Consider the following 16,263-nt stretch of genomic DNA (forward strand, 5'->3'; position numbering starts at 1 on the left):
TTAAAACATCAGACCTGATGCGTAAGTTATGTTCAATCAGCAACATGTCTTTCGGAAGCTTTCTTTTTGGAACTGGGGCAGATTTTGAATATACCTAGCTATATACAAAAATTTCGCTAGTTTCAGAAAAATTCCCACGAAGTTGTGAAGCTCTGGATTGCTTGGAATATGCAGTTGCTTTACAAGTTATACAAGAGCTTGTGAGATAAATGTAGATAATAGAAAAGTATGCAAAAGAATGAGGGGGCAGATGTCAATGCTTTTTGGAGTATATGGAGCTTTTACTTAAGACAAGTATTCCTTAGTATATTTTCCTGTGACGCGAGCCTCAGATTTCAGCCTGTTCCATTTGCAGCATTTCATAATCTTGACACAAATGATAGAAATTAAGTAAGGACATGGTTAGTGTCTAAATATATTCTGAGATCCAGTAATTATGGAAATCTGTAGTACATTGCAACAGAAGAAATAGTGGTTGAAAGAAGATACCATTTGAAAGCTGTGTTTTGAATATGATCACAATTTGAACAGGAAATGGAAAATGTTTGATATTGCACACTTTTTTATTATGTATGATAACATTTCTAGTTCCTCATTGGTTGTTCTTTAATGATCAAAATATCATCCAGCCTTCAAGGTGGAATTGGAAGTACCAATTTCTATAAAAACTATGTAATATTTGTATTGATAGATTCCTCTACTGCTTTTACATGGAAATGTCCTTGGTTCAGGTTTGAGTTATCTGCACAGTGGAATTGCCTGTCTGATCCCTCCTGGTACAACGGGAGGCTCTGGAGAGTTGCTACGTATAAGTGACAAGAAACAGGTGCCACAATGAATAAACTATATGAAGTCTTATGTAGTAGAGAAGATAGTAGAGGTTTTCTTTCTAACAACATAAAAAGAGATGCTGCTTGGATTATAACTGGACAATCACTCTCAAATATTAATTTCCAGGTAACTTAACAAAACAGAGTACTTCATTAAAAAAGGGGAAAATCTCATGAGCCAAGGTCACGGTGATTTTAAAATACAGTGTGGCCTTTCTCTTCTTCCCTTTTTCTCTGTGCCAGTCCTGGGATGTGCCTCCTCCCAGGTGGTTCTTTGAGGTAACATACCTTTAATAGCTTCCAGGACAGAATTTACGCCTGCAAAGTAATGTTATATTTAGCTAGATTATCCTTTAGTGTTCTTCAGCCTTCCCACACTCAGCTTCTTTCAGAAAATGGAAATGAGGCCAAGCAACATATGATAGAGCTGATCAAAATACTGGATCGAGCTCAGATATCTTAGGTGATACCAACAAAATGGAAAATGATAGGTAATATGTTACTATTCCCGAATAATAACCACAACAATAATTAACAGACTTAACAGAAATTGATGTAGGGATTTTATATCTCTAGTGCGGGAAACCTGTTTGGGCAGCAGCATAAGTGAAATCTTTACCAGTGTTAAGATTTTCTGCCAGAGAAGATGCAATAAGAAGAATCAAATTTAGCAGTGTTCCCTAGGACTTGGATTAGGTGACCTAATACCTCCTTTCCCCTGTTTCTTTTCTCCACCCACCAGCTACAACACTGGACTCTTTCCAGAAGTCAAAAATAGCCATATTCCTGGATTATTCTATACCTCTGCTGTAATGAAGACAACTTTTCTGTATTGTTAAACCATACACTGAACTTTTAACTTTTTACTACATAATACTGCTATTTCATGCATCCGCATATGAAAAACACTATCTCTGTCTCAAATATGACTTTATAGTATAAGTTGCAGATTAATTTATATTTGTTTTCAAGATGTAAGTATAAATTACAAATGACCTTGAAATAAAACTGGTTGATTATATTCACTTCTGGTTGCTTCCACTAAAAACAAAGGTCAGATCAATCAAATTGACAGCTGTTTCTAGGCCTTGCCCTACTGATGTTGTAGGAAGCAACATTTTGTTAATGTCTGTTTTGACAAATCTAAAAGTCTGTTTTAACCAAAATAGTGTGGGCATGGGGGAGAACATTGCAGTACCCATAAGATAAACATGTAAGCTATTAATTGCATTCAGTAGTCGATCCAATTCACTTTCATAATTATAAAGAGAAGGGGCTTTCACATTTACTGACAGTATCTGAGATATGAAGAACTTAATTCTAGCTGGAGGTTGTGGAATGTGTGGAGGAGGACTTACATCTTCATGTTTGTTTCTGGACTATCTCTTTCAGAATCTCTTAAATATGTTAGCTGTTAGTTATTCCCATACACATTATAATTGTTCGGGAAGGACTTGGGGGCCTCTCCGCTCCTAATTGCTTAGGGAACCAGTACATATCAACAGAAATCTCATTGATTATTTTTTTTTTTTTCATCTGATGTGTGCTGTTGAATCAAGTAATGCTATAAAACTTCTTGGTCAGCACTGAAAGTAGTGTTGGTTCTTCAATAACTCTCTGCTGGGTACTTCTGCATCAGAGGATACTTAGGTAAAACACTTTTCTGTCTGTACAGCTTAATCTCTCAATTTCTTTGTTTAGGTCCCCAGTTTGCTATGAAGAATTGCTCAACTGACAATTTGAGGACTGAGCCTTGACATGGTAGTAGAGGTCTTGAGCATGTTAGTTGCTCAGTGGCAAAACCCTTTTTCTTCTGGTAGGCTAGAAAGAGCTGCTTTTTCTGCTCTGTGCTCCCTAGTTGCCTACATTTTAAGTGTCAGTTGAAGAACAGTTATACTGGTCAAGTCCAACCAACGTAAGACCTTTTGCATATGTACAATTCTCATATCAAACTCCAAGAGCTTTGACTCAGTAGAGTATATCTTCTAGAAAACTTAGTTACTGTTTATTGTTATGATTGGTACATACACATACGTTACAGAAGAATATCAGTAGAACCATCTTCAGGTTTGAGTTCATTTTGAATCCTGTGCATGGACACGCAGGATATCTTGCTTATAAATACACTTTGTTTTTCTTATTGTACTGCCCTCTTTGAATTCAGGGCTTTTATATTTTGCAGAATGTGTTATGGATCAAACTGGAAACACAGACATCAGAAAATTCAAGATTTGATGGCTTCTTAATAGCTGCATAATTCAGGCTTCCTGAGAACTTGGGAATACCGTAGGATAGTAAGAGAGAAAGTTGAGGCATTATATCAAAATAACATTGACATTTGATGACTATTAAGTATTTACATTTGAATAAATGTGTTCTTGTTTCTATTTGAGCCAGTGTTACGTTACCCCTTTTGGCTTTGAGGGTGTGTTTATCAAAATTCAGGGGATCCTACCAGGATATGTGCAGTTCTGCAGTATGTGATATGAGTCTGTGTGAACAAGCAGTGACAAGAATTCACCAGACCTGCTGGGCTCTTTGCAGCAGTTTCCTGGAGACATTTCTTAAAAGAGAAGATAAATTTTAAAGGGTGGACAAATCTAGATTTAAAACCTTAAACTTCTTCCTATCCTTTAAAAAAATCCATTCCATTTAACAGGCTTAGAGTTGCCATCTACATGTTTTATGTGTCTTTTACTGTGCAGTACAAAAATTGTTAACAGTGCCTAGATACTAATTTTGGAGAGTATTAAGGAAAGGATTTCTGGCTACATCTCTCAGAAGAAATCAGTTGCACTGATTTAAATGGAATGTCTTAATTGGCTCACTGTTTCACTATGTGCAGCATCCAACAGCGGGCCTCGGTACTAAGATTTATTTTTTTTGGACACACTGGGCTGAGTGCAGTGAGCATCTCATAGGAGGTGCCATTTCTCAACCTGCTCATGTAAATCATGTAATCACTATGATTCAAATCCAACATATTTTAGTCCCTTTCTTACTTTAAAGTGTTTTGTCTTGGCTTAAAGTGAAGTTGAGAGTGAGGGACTTGCAGTTGGGATTCTGAATCCTGTTTCTGGCACTGCCACTAGTCTGTTGTGAGACTGCCTTGCTGGCATTTAATCTATGTGTCTGGACTTGTGCAATGCCTCTACAGTACTTACCTACTTCCAGAACGATGTTTTTTTTACTTGTAAAACATTTTGAGGCCCTTGGATGAGAAGTGGAGTTGGAATACAAAGAGGCAGTTAATGGAATTGAAGTGGGTGAGAGTGAAACTTCTGGGAAAAAACTGAAACTCAATCTGACATCAACACAGGTGAAAAATGAGAAGCCTAAAAATGCTGCTGGATCGTATTTGCTGCTTTCTCCATACCTCAGTGATAATGTTTGCTGAACTGCAAGCACACTTCAGAAACTGTACCACAAAAGATATTTCTTAGAAATTAATGGCAATGAAATCAAAGGACGTTGAGCTTTCCTGACTCAGAGCTCACTGCATAACTTTTAAGCTCACACAGAAAAGTTCCAATCTTTCATCTCTGTACTTTCTCATATGCAATATGCTGCTGTTTCTATAGGAGTTCTTTTATCTGACATAGTTGTGTTCTCAAACAACGGTGTGGAGGTAGAAGTAATTGAAGAACTTGGAGAATACGAGTGAAAACAGACAGGTACACTGTTTCACATTATCATAAAAGCACAAGATTTGATAAATCCAGAATGAAGATTTTCCTGAGAAGTGCATTAATTCCTTCCTCCTTTTGCACATGTTTCAAAGAAGACTCCTTTATTTGAATTTCTGTAACTCCCAGGGCCACAGCTGAGTCTGCAAAATACTTGACCTACACTTCACAAGAGATGGCATTTAACTTGGAGAGCATGCAATCTTAACAGATTGGACTAAGGAAAGGAAGTCTAGTCTAGAGGTACTGCATGATTAATAAAAAATAAATTCTAGTAAAGTAGGCAGGTGGTTTCCCTTTGGGAATAATTCATTGTTCTCTTATTCACAGTTTTGTCCTGCATCTTCAGCAAGTGTTATGTCAGGGAGTAACCTTGGCATGATTTCATCTAGCTCTTGAGAATACTCTGTAGATTTTATAGAACAAGGAAGTATTGGTGGAAAATTGAGATGAGATCCTCTCTCAAGAGGAGTTTTTCAAGCCTTCCACTAATTGCCAAAGTTGCTGGAAAAGGACACATTCATGCAGGCAAGCAGTTGTTCAGTGTAGGAATGTTATCTCTGATCATAAGATTTTCTTTACAGGAGGCAGGCTGTGTCAAGGCTGAGATAAATAAAGGACTCTGGCAGCTTTTATGCAACAGCTAAGCAGCCTGTCCTGTTAAGAAAAACAGTCCCCTTCAAATGATCTATGTAATGTTCATGGCCCATTGACTTCCAAAGTAAAGAACCAGATTTTAAAATGTGTCCTATTTTGGATGTTGTTTGTGGATTTTTAGCTGGTCAGTTGATTGCACGAGAAGCTGCTCTTGGCTTTCAGGTAGCCCCCCTCTCTGGCTAGTAACATAGCTTTTTTTTTTCTGGCAAATGCAGCCTCGTCAGCCCCTTTTCTCTCAGTTGTGACTGGTTGCTGACTTTTGGCTCTGTGGTCCCAGATACACTGACAAAGTAGAATGTCAGCTCATGGTTAATGAGAGCACCCTGCAGCTATCTCCCACCAGCAAGCTACAAAACAGTCTGGGGAATACAAGGTAATGATTTGAGAGAGGCACGTTTCCACTCCAGAGGAACATTAGCGAATGAGCTTTAGCAGCTATGAGAACTGCATTGGAATAGACCTTGCCCGTGCATATAGTACCACGTACATGTGTGCGGAGGAAATGAGGGTAGGAAAGCTTCAAATTTCCTTGTCCTTATTTATAGTTTCTTATTGTAGCTTCAAATGAATTGATGTGAACTTTATTGCGTAATATGAGCAAATTGTTCATCATCTGATCATGGCACAATACCTGTATCTCACACTTACTTTCATCCCTTAAGTAGGTTTGTGAACTGTAATGCTTTTCGTTCTGATAGTTGATGGCTTCATGGTGCAGGAAGTTGGCTATCAGTAGCATTTCTCATGTTTCACTTTCAGAAACAAGTTTGACGATGGCTTTGCAGCCAGCCAGATGAGTCTTCATGGCACCTTTTAGAAACAAAACAAACAGAACGAGTAGACCAAATGGTCCATATAGAGTAAACTCCTAGAAATCACTCGCTGAAGCTGGTAGTCAGCTGAGTTTCTGTATCATGTTCTCCAATATAGAGCTGTTTTCTTTGCAGAATGAAGTGGAAGGATGTGACCAATCCTGTATCTCAAGTATGTGGATATATGAATTAATTAGAGAAAGTGTTGGGAATGTCTTTCCTACTTCTTTGAGATTTTTGGGGCACGGAGTGTTTGTTAAACTCACAAGACATCTTGGCTTGACAACATCCTTTTGCATTAAAGTTCAGGCAGATTTTCCATCTTTTCAGGTTTTTTTCACACAGTTGTGTTGAGTCACTCCCACTTACAGTTTGTGCTGTGATTGAATTGTTTTGATTCTCTATGTACTAGTTATCTTGGGTCTTCAGGATGAGAAGGGTGATGATTTGTATTTTGAAAACCATACCTGAAAGTTCATATATGTTCACAGAATGCATATAAACAGAAGTAGCTTGATTTTCAGTCCTCTTTTACCTTAGAGTGATTGTTGCCAGTCTTTCTCCCCACCTTAAATATTGCAGCATTGAAACAATTTTTTTTTTTTTTTATATTCCATTTCATTTTATTATATGGGAATGATTTTATATTTCTTTTTTTGTTTTACTTTGAAAAGGCTGACAAAGCCCTCTTAAGATGGTTAGAAAACAAGAAGAGTGAAATAATGTCAGGTGGATAAAAAGTTCTTGTTCTTTTTGCTTTTATCTTTTTTTTTATTTTATTTTTTCCCCTGCTTGTGGACCTTGCAGCTATGTCAGGATATGCTTCAGAAGAGATCAAGTGAAAACAGCTTGTGAAAAGATATTTTTGTTGAAGTAGCTGAGCCTAGCTGATGGCTCTGGTGTGTATAGAGTTCCAAGTAGTAGAACTCTCTTCATGATGATTTTAGTATATTCCTTCTTTGTTTTACCTCACCGTGGTATTCTTGTGTTACCCAGAGTCCTTTGGTTTTTACCATCAGCCAGAGTGGCAGAGCAATATTCCAGGTCAGTTCCCCTGTTACTCTGAACTCAGGGTTGCAGAATGTAACACAAAAATAGATTTGGCTGAGGTGGTATCAGCATTTTAGAGAGAATGAAATGAAACATGAATCCCAGCTGAAAAGGCAGTCCAGTTCCACTAAACTTTGAAAATACTAACGCAACATAAGGCTTAGCAGCAGGAAATAGTAGAGATCACAGTATCCCTGGAAATGCAAGGTAATGTTCCCTCCTGACACCTGAGCAAGCTTCTGTGGTTTATACCATTAAGAAGACCTGTAATTCCAGCCAAGGGTACAACAGACACTTGCCCACATCATAGAAGTGTTCCATAATACTAAGGAAGAGAGAAAAACACTCCTGGCAGTTGTCTTTATGAGATTTTATCTTGCTGGAGAGCGGCTGGAAATAAATGCCACTAATTATGGCAAGGCCTATGTAGATTTGTGTGGAAGACTAAGATGGTACTGAGTGAGTAATTGTCCTGAAAAAAAGGCTGTTAGGAATAAACTGAGAAACTATGAAGGATGGAGAAAGAAAATGAAAACTGTCTTGGGGATCAAAGCATGTCAGGATAAAGTAAACATTGCCAAAGCTCATGCTGGGTTAGACTTTGCAAAGGAAAGGGAAGCGAACAATGTATTCTTTGAGTATATAAGTAAAAGCAAGGTAAGGGAAAACAGGGATGGGTATGCAGTAAAGATGGGGATGACAAAAAATGCAATTTTATGTATAGTTAGGCAATCAGATGAATACTTGGCCTCCAATTTCAGTTGGAACAATGGCATTGAACAAGGGAGCAAAAGAAGTCAGTGTTTAGCAAGATTTGGAGATGAAAATTAACCCAATGAAGCTGGAAGCAAAATTTAAATATTACTATACTGTAATGACTGGAAATAAAATTCGACCAAGTGGTCTTTGTCTCAGAAGAGTGGAAGAATTGTACAATGAAATTGTGAGCTTTGTGGTAACAATTTGTGATTAAATCAAGCTATCCTGATGTATCTTGACTATCTAATTCAAAGTAACACTGTGTGACCACTGAGTGACAGAAATATGACCTGCAGATAAACAACTAAAAAGAAAAGAAAAAAGAGAAAAGGTGATCTGAACAAGTACATATCAGTTAATCTAAATAGTAGATAAAACACCTTATTTGAAGGAATAACTAAAGGCTGGTAGTTCTGCAAGTGAAGTCCTTTGACCTTATGAAGGTAAGTGGTATAAAATGTGATGTGGATTCACCAAAGACTATGCTGGACTCGCTTGACAGCTTTTGTCAGTAAAGTAACTGACTACCTCCATAAGGGAAATGTGGTGCATTTGAACAGTTTGGACTTCAGTAAAGCACCCGAAGCCTGTCACATGGAAATAATTACTTAAATTGGATAAAATGAGGGAGTAGTAGATGAAACATCAAGTAGCTAAGAAGTTGACTTAAATGAGAGATTAGAGGATTTATTGAAAAAGGAAGCAATGGAGTTGGATGTCAGCTACGGGCCATGGAGTTTCACAAAAAATAATCTGGGGACTAATCTTTGTAATACTTTCACCAAGTTTACTGGCAAAAAAAAAAAAAGTCTGCTAATGAAATTCATTGCTGAGGGGCAACATTTCAAACCCTCATCAGTGCAGAGGAGGATGGGCACATCATACACTAAGAACTGCAAAATGTCGCAGACTAATTTTAAAAATAGAAATGTAATAGTAGAAAGTACCAGGTCATGCACTAAGGTGTTGAGAATTTTGGCTACCCACAAGGTGCTTATCAGTTGAAAGCAAAGAAGGAGAAAGATCTGGATATCAGTCAGTAAATAAAAGCCACCAGTATTATGTGACGTATAAATAGGCAAGTGTGTTCCCAGCGTCTATCAGATGAGAGATTTCTGGCAGGGTTATATGTTACACTGATAAGGCCTCATCTGGAAAGCTGTATTCAATTCTAATCACGCAGGTTCTGGAAAGATTAATCCAAACTGGGACAGGTGCAGAGACCTAGGGGATGATCAGCGCACTGACGAGCTTATCTCATGAGAGGAAGGTTTGGCTTGTTTAGCAAAGCAAAACAGAAGCTTGGAAAGACTGGGCTCTGTAAATAGTAAGCTGGGTAAGGGTAAACAATGGCATGGTGTTTAAGCTAAAATACTAGAATCTTAAAAAGAAATGGATGAATACAGGTTAGGCTTTTAATTAATTGAGTGCCACAGTGAAAGAGGCTCTTGCATACTTTTCTTCAACTCCCTGGTTCATATGTCCTTGCAATTTTGGGGGATTCAGGGGGATTTGTGTTTGTTCCCTGTGGTTCATTTCATCACAAACTGATTAAAAAGCAAATTAATGCAAGTCCGTAAAACGTTTTAAAACTTGCTCCAAGTGGGCCTTTTTCATTCCTTCCCTTCTTTATCTTTAGTAATAATATATTTTCTTGCTCCCTGACTCAGTAGGCTTTCCTTGCCTGCTAACAATTTTAACATGCAGCAGGATTGCCCCATAGCATTCCCACTGTGTCTCACAGAATGTATTCAGTCTGTGGCCTGGCCTTCCCCAGTACTTACTACACAGAGTTTATTGCAGCTCTAGTTTTTGTAGCTAAAATGTCCCCATTTTCTCTCTCAACTAGGACCTTTAACATGCTTTTTAGCGTCCATTAGCCAAAACCACTAAGATTCCCTTTTGCAGTCTGGCTCCCCAGCAGGTTCTGCCAGTAGTGGCAAACAGGATAATGACGCAAGGTATTCTCTTGCTTTATTTACCTCCCTCTGCCTCTTGCCCTTTTTCTCCCAACTGCTCAATTCTTTAAAACAAAACAAAACAAAAAAGATACAGTTCTGACTGCTGCATTTATTGTTTATTCACTGGCTTATTCTTTAGGTTCTAATGTAAATGGGCTGGAAGAGCCCAGCCTTGCTAAGCGGCTGCGTGGCACTCCTGAGCGGATTGAGCTGGAGAACTACCGGCTGTCACTGCAGCGGGAAGAAGAACTGGAAGAAGTTCCTGAGGAGACACTGGCAGAGCATAACCTGAGCAGTGTGCTGGACAAAGGAGCAGAAGAGGACGTGGCCAGCAGGTTAGCACACATTGTCCGTAAGCTTTTTTATACCCATCCCAACAGACTTCTGCCTGCTTTTCCTTTAGCTTTTTTTAACTTATTTACCAGGTTGCCCTTTCTGAAGTTGCTGAAAATGTCCTGCCTATGTACACATATTTTATCCTGTAGTTTCTGTTCTTCTAAATAGCTTACTACCATTCTTAGAAGACACCTATAGTAACATATTATCATAAAATTCAGTCTGAAGTTGAAAGGGATTTTTTTTAAACATTTTTTTTCGATTGTATCAAAGGCAAATTAGTCTTTTGAGCAAACAGAACATGGATTCAAATGGAAGTTAACTTGTCTTCTGTATGTTTTGCATTACAATTCAAAACCACTTTTGGTTTAAAGATTCAATCTTGACACACATATAAATCTGACTGAAAGCTGATGCAATGCCTGAGAGGTATTATTTTGAAGCAATAGTTATGGCTGTTGAAAAACATATTGTACCTTCACAAATTTCTCTTTATCTGCAAAATTGTAGCATCACAGAGTACCAGGTTTGAAGAGACCTCAAGGATAATCTGATCCAACCTTTCTTGGAAAATCACACAATCTAAATAAGATGGCCCAGCACACTGTCCAGCTCAGTCTTAAAAGTGTCCAGTGTTGGGGAGTCCACCACTTCCCTGGGGAGATTATTCCAGTGGCTGATGGTGCTCATTGGGAAAAATTTTCCTCTTGTGCCCGATCGGTATCACCCCAGAAGTAACTTGTGCCCATTACCCCTTGTCTTTTCCATGTGACTCCTTGCAAAAAGGGAGTCTCCATCTTCTTTGTAGCCACCCTTTTAAATACTGGAACATGGTGATAAGGTCTCCCCTAAGCCTTCTCTTCTCAAGGCTGGACAAACCGAGTTCTCTCAGCCTTTCCCCACGTGGAAGGCTTCCCAGTCCCTTGATCATCTTTGCATCCCTCCTCTGGACCTTCTCCAGCCTGTCCGCATCTTTTTTGTATCGCCGGGACCAAAACTGAACACAGTATTCCAGGTGTGGCCTGACAAGCGCTGAATAGAGTGGGATGATGACTTCTCCATCTCTGCTGGTGACACCCTTGTTGATGGAGCCCAGCAGCCTGTTGGCTTGCTTTGCCACAGCAGCACACTGGTCACTCCTATTGAGCTTGTTGTCCACCAGGACCCCCAGGTCCCTTTCCACAGAGCTGCTCCCCAGGCAGGTAGGTCCCAGCCTGTGCTGCACTCCTGGATTATGTTTTCCCAGGTGCAAGACCTGACACTTGTCCTTGTTGAACCTCATATGGTTCTTCAGAGCCCACTCTTCCAGCCTATCCAGGTCTTCCTGCAGGGTGGCTCTCCCTTACAAAGGGTCCACTTCCCCACTCAGCTTGGTACCATCAGCAAACTTCATCAGGGTGCCCGTGATGATATGTAACACACCAAGATCCAAATATACGCAGGTAGAGCTACTGGAAATAGTTGTTGCAAGAATCATTGAGAGAAGATACTTGATGAAGAATGCTTGTGAAATTTGTAATCGATCACAAAGTCTCAATCTTTTAATATGGTTTCTAATAATCTGCTTTTCTCTGTAGCAATAACAACCCTTACCTTTTCAGTTCTCAGTCTGTCCAGCAGACGTCTTGAAATAAACTCAGAAAATGCTGTTACTGGTTTCCTGAGACTTAGTTCCTACAAGCATATTCTATGTATGCATTGCCTATAGGTATAGGGCTGTATGAGAAATGCCTTAAATACATTTATACATGTTAAAGTGAATTGGATTGGTGTGGTAAAGAATTACAGGACTAATGTATTACAGAACCTGTCATTTATTTATCTGATAAGGTAAGTTTGAAGATGCAGCATCTGGAAGGGAGTAACTTTTGATAGCCTGAACTAGGCCTTGACAGAGTGTGTACATGTGGATTCATGAAGGTGTGACTTACGTGTAAGTGCCTGGCAATTACTAGTATCTTGTACAGCTGTTTTCTCTGAAGGCTAAAGAATACTTTTTGATTAATTTCTTAACATTAATTTCTTTAGAAGATACTGTTTTGTCATTTTACATAATTGAGATCTTATCTAGTACTGTGATTGAATAATCTTGGGACTCTTTGTGGGAGATGCAAACTCATCCTTTCCTTAGCTCCCTGCTCAGCCCTAGGAATCATATCTCCTGTGACAGTATAGGCATTAATGATATTGAGGGATTTTTAGTCCTTTATGTTGCTAGCTCTAAAACAAAATTTACTAGTATGAAGCATTATTATTATTATTATTATTATTATTATTATTATTATTATTATTAGTCTTTATTTCAGTAAATCAGGACACAGTAGGCCTGCTCAGTAAATACAGAAGACATCCAAAGGACGAGAGTTAGTTAAAAAAAGTGGAGTATTGGCATTTTGGCATAAAGCTGTTGGTCATTTCCAAGACGTGCTTTGCGAGATTGTGGAGACAGACTAAGGGTAGTACATTATTAGGTTAATGAGTTTGATTTCCTTTTGTAGGGTGTTACATTTAGCTTAATTTGTCCTACATACATCCATGTAACCTGTAATTAACTGAGTATTTCTGTCTGCAGTAGACTGAATTGTACAATTTTGCATGCAAAAAGCAGTGTTGAGTGGATAACTCACACTCTGTGATAGAGAGGAAGGAGAAAATACATCAAATTTTCTGTAAGTTTGACCTGGAAAAATTTCTGTCCCAAATCCAAATATGGCAAGCAGTTTACTCAGAGCATTGATAAGGCTGTGCAGGCTAAACATCAGATTCAGAATTTTCCTGATGATGTAGTTATTGGGTAGCCTCTGTTCAGCTCTACCAATTCCATGGTATGTCACAGAAAGATGCAAAAAAAAAAAAAACAACCAACCAAAAACAAACAAACAAAAAATGCAAAAAAGTCTGACCGCTTTTTCAGCAACAAAAGAAAAAAAGGTTGACTCATGCAACAAGCCAACCAAAGCTCTGATGTGATCATCTTCACTGTCTTGGTGCAGCACCGCAGGGTTAGGAGCAGGTGGAGAAGTGAAGAACTCTTTGTTCCCTCCATGTCTTACAGAGCGATGGATTGGGCTTCAAGGTTCACCGAGGTGTTAGCTCTAAATCAAGCAGAGACCACACACTTGGTGCACAGCTTCCCATCACGCACACACTTAGGAGCATGCACACTGCAGAGAACATCAGAAAACAGTATTCGAAATATATTTTTGTAAAAGAGAGTTAATCTTGTTTAAGCTTCAACAAGAAAAAAAATCATTTAAACAACCAAACTCTGACTACACAATTCTGAGGGACAGAAAACCCTTTAGATACCTTATTCATTGCCTTTAACTTGCAGTAACCCCTCAGTAGGTCATCTGCAGGTTTGGTATAATACCCTGTGGCGTTTTGAAGAGGTGTCATAGGACAGCACGTGCTGTATGGGTCTGTGTGGCAAGGGAAGAGGTTTATTTCCACGGTTAAGGTTTTGGTTCCTTTCCTCAGCACTAAATCTGTGTGTGTGGAGATATTCAGCTGCTTATATAAATTATGTAAAGCAAAATACTTTGGTCTTTGATCTATGCTTTATAGAAAAAAAAAGTTTCAGCTATTGAATTAATTCCTGTGACACAGAGTTGCCATGCTGAAAGGAATGCCCCCTAGACCAGGCCATCTCACTGCTATCTTTCAGCTTCTAATTTCTCAGTATTCAAAGGTCAAACAAAAAACAAGTTATAAATAAAAGCCAAAGAAGGTAAAGTGAGCTATGTGGTAAAGAATTTATGTCGTCAGTATTACATGTGATAAGCCAGCTGGTTGAAGAGCAGCAGCTCATCCCATTCAGCAGTCATGGCAACAGTTTGAGCAGCAGTAAACCTTATTCACAGCACACAAAAACCCCAGCATGCAGCACCTGTCAGGTTTATTTGCATAGCAAAGGGTGGGAAAGTTAATCAGGGAGGAGGGGAACATCACTTTTTATCTCTGTGACAATATCTGTGTAAAGCCTTTGGAATATGCTTCAGTCTCCTGGAATATGCACCGAGTCCATGGCATGCAACAGTGTTTGTATTCAGTATTTAGCATGTGAAAACTAGGCAGCCTGTTAAAAATAGGTACTCAGTTTATGCTGTGAAAAAGTGGGTTGTAATTTGAGCAAAATAATGTTATATATATGCAGAACAGTCAGGAGAATTTAAGAGCCTATGGACAGAGCTACATGACAATCAGAGCATGAAAAAAGTGGTGTTTTCCTTATTAGCTTTGCTGTCAAAAATAGTCTCTCAGACAAGTAGATGAATAAAATTATGTAAATATGATATGTTTGTGTAATATTAGACTAATTTGAAGTTCAGCACCCGAATATGTTTGTCTGCAATATAAGAGAAAGAGTGCTGCCATATATATTTTTTTTTGGAAACTGTCAGTTTGTCACATGCTGTAAGAAAGCCTGTGTATAGGAAACAGAATTACAACAACTGTACAAGTTACATTTTATAGACCTACATGAAATTTAAACTTCATTATTTTCAACTTGTCAGTTTTCCCTCTCGTTGTCTATATGGAATGGGTTCTGCCAAAAGCTGTTAACTGCAATGATAGCTGTCATAAGGAAGCAGCAGAAGTAGAATACTGTTCTCAGATGATTCACCCAAACTTTAACCATTCACAGTTTTCTCCTTCAATTTGGATGAATTTGGGCCTTTTAAGATTTATTTGAGAAGCCTCTAACACTTACTCTAATAAATGCAGATCTTTTATGACAGTGAACTATTGGGGACCTTTTCATCCCACAGATGTGTCCTCTGAATGTGCTGTAGTTCACATTCATTTTCCAGTGACAAATTCAGCCTTCTTTTTCCCTACTACCTCTAGGTAGTCCAGCATGTAAGAGTGAGCTAGATGAAATGTTATTGTATAGGTGGTTACATTTCTTGCCCCTGATGTTTATACTGAGGAACTGTTAGGATCAGAGAGATGTTTACTAGAAGGCACTAATAACTACTGTTTTGCATGCTTTCGACTTTGCTGTGAGAATAAGCAGCTCATTATTGTTTTTACTCTTGCACTGCTTCCTAAAGTTTCTTGCCACTATGTATACTGTGTACTTAATTGGATACTTATAGTTCTGCCTGTGATGTAGAAAATGGAGGAATTCTGTGTGTTTTCCCTCTAGCTCTCTTTAGCTCACATGCTGTATCCTTTGGCCTGATAGGTGTGTTGTGTGTTCTTTCTACTCCCAAAGTCTTCTGTGGTTCACCCCAGCAAGTGCCAAAAACATCTTAGCTATCCAAAATGCTAGCAGTAGCTGCCATTATTGAAAGATGTGACTTACATTCTGGCACTGCTAAGAACTTTTGCACCAGTTTATCCAAAGCAATACGATATGAAGAAAGTAGTTTCTTTCTGCTGTATTCAACTGTCATGAACTGTAACAAGTAATTCTGCACAAATATTTAGATTTGGCTTTCTGCTGCTTCACCTTCTTTGAAAGAAGCAGGGCAAGGACCATACTGCAGCCCGCATGTGATGCTGTCACTAAAATGCCTGTGAAATATTGAAAGCACAAAATTAGTATTACAGTTTCCATTGTACGTTTCTGGCTTGTATGTATTGAAACAACTTGTCAGTGATCTAAGACTGATCTAGGAAACATTAACTAGTTGTTTCTTTATCTTTTTTTCTAAATCCTTACAGTAGTTCAGAGTCTGAGATGGAGGAGGAAGATGAGGATGAAGATGATGAACTACTGTTGCCGCAGCAACCCCCTTCAGACTTGGGTGGTGTACCATGGAAAGAGGCTGTGCGTATCCATGCCCTCCTGAAGGGAAAGAGTGAGGAAGAGATTGAGGCTGAAGAAAATCATGAGATTGAGGAGGAAGAGGAGGAGGAGGAGGACGAAGAGGAGGAAGAGGAAGAGGAGTCAAGTGAAGGTTAGACTGATTTATCCTTCCTTTCCACTAGACAGCAGGGAAAACTGAGCTGAGTATTTGTCATGCAGAATGAGAAAGATTTACCTTGGAAAACTTTTCTTCTTCTTTCACTTCTTTATCGCTTTGATTTTTGAGGGAGTATTGTCAAGGAGAGCTTTAGGTAGATCATTCTGGATACAGAAGATCTTTGCCTGCAGGGCAGTTACAGCACTAGTTACCTACACAATATGCGTCTCACACATCATGCCAACATGTGCAATTCA

The 16,263-nt window shown here is 38.8% G+C and overlaps 1 protein-coding gene across 11 annotated transcripts in view; it reads left to right on the forward strand.

The window, feature by feature from the left end:
• Positions 1–16,263, forward strand: part of MICAL3 (microtubule associated monooxygenase, calponin and LIM domain containing 3) — a 175,907-nt gene that overhangs the window by 112,354 nt on the left and 47,290 nt on the right. For all 11 annotated transcript variants that reach the window (XM_042795281.1, XM_032986414.2, XM_032986415.2 and 8 more), the window contains 2 exons: positions 9,895–10,090; positions 15,765–16,000. In XM_042795281.1, coding sequence (XP_042651215.1) covers positions 9,895–10,090; positions 15,765–16,000 — 432 coding nt within the window. The remainder of the gene's footprint in view (positions 1–9,894; positions 10,091–15,764; positions 16,001–16,263) is intronic.

Source organism: Tyto alba, unplaced genomic scaffold (genome assembly GCF_018691265.1).
Source record: "Tyto alba isolate M040663 unplaced genomic scaffold, T.alba_DEE_v4.0 Super-Scaffold_21, whole genome shotgun sequence".
Classification (NCBI taxonomy): domain Eukaryota; kingdom Metazoa; phylum Chordata; class Aves; order Strigiformes; family Tytonidae; genus Tyto; species Tyto alba.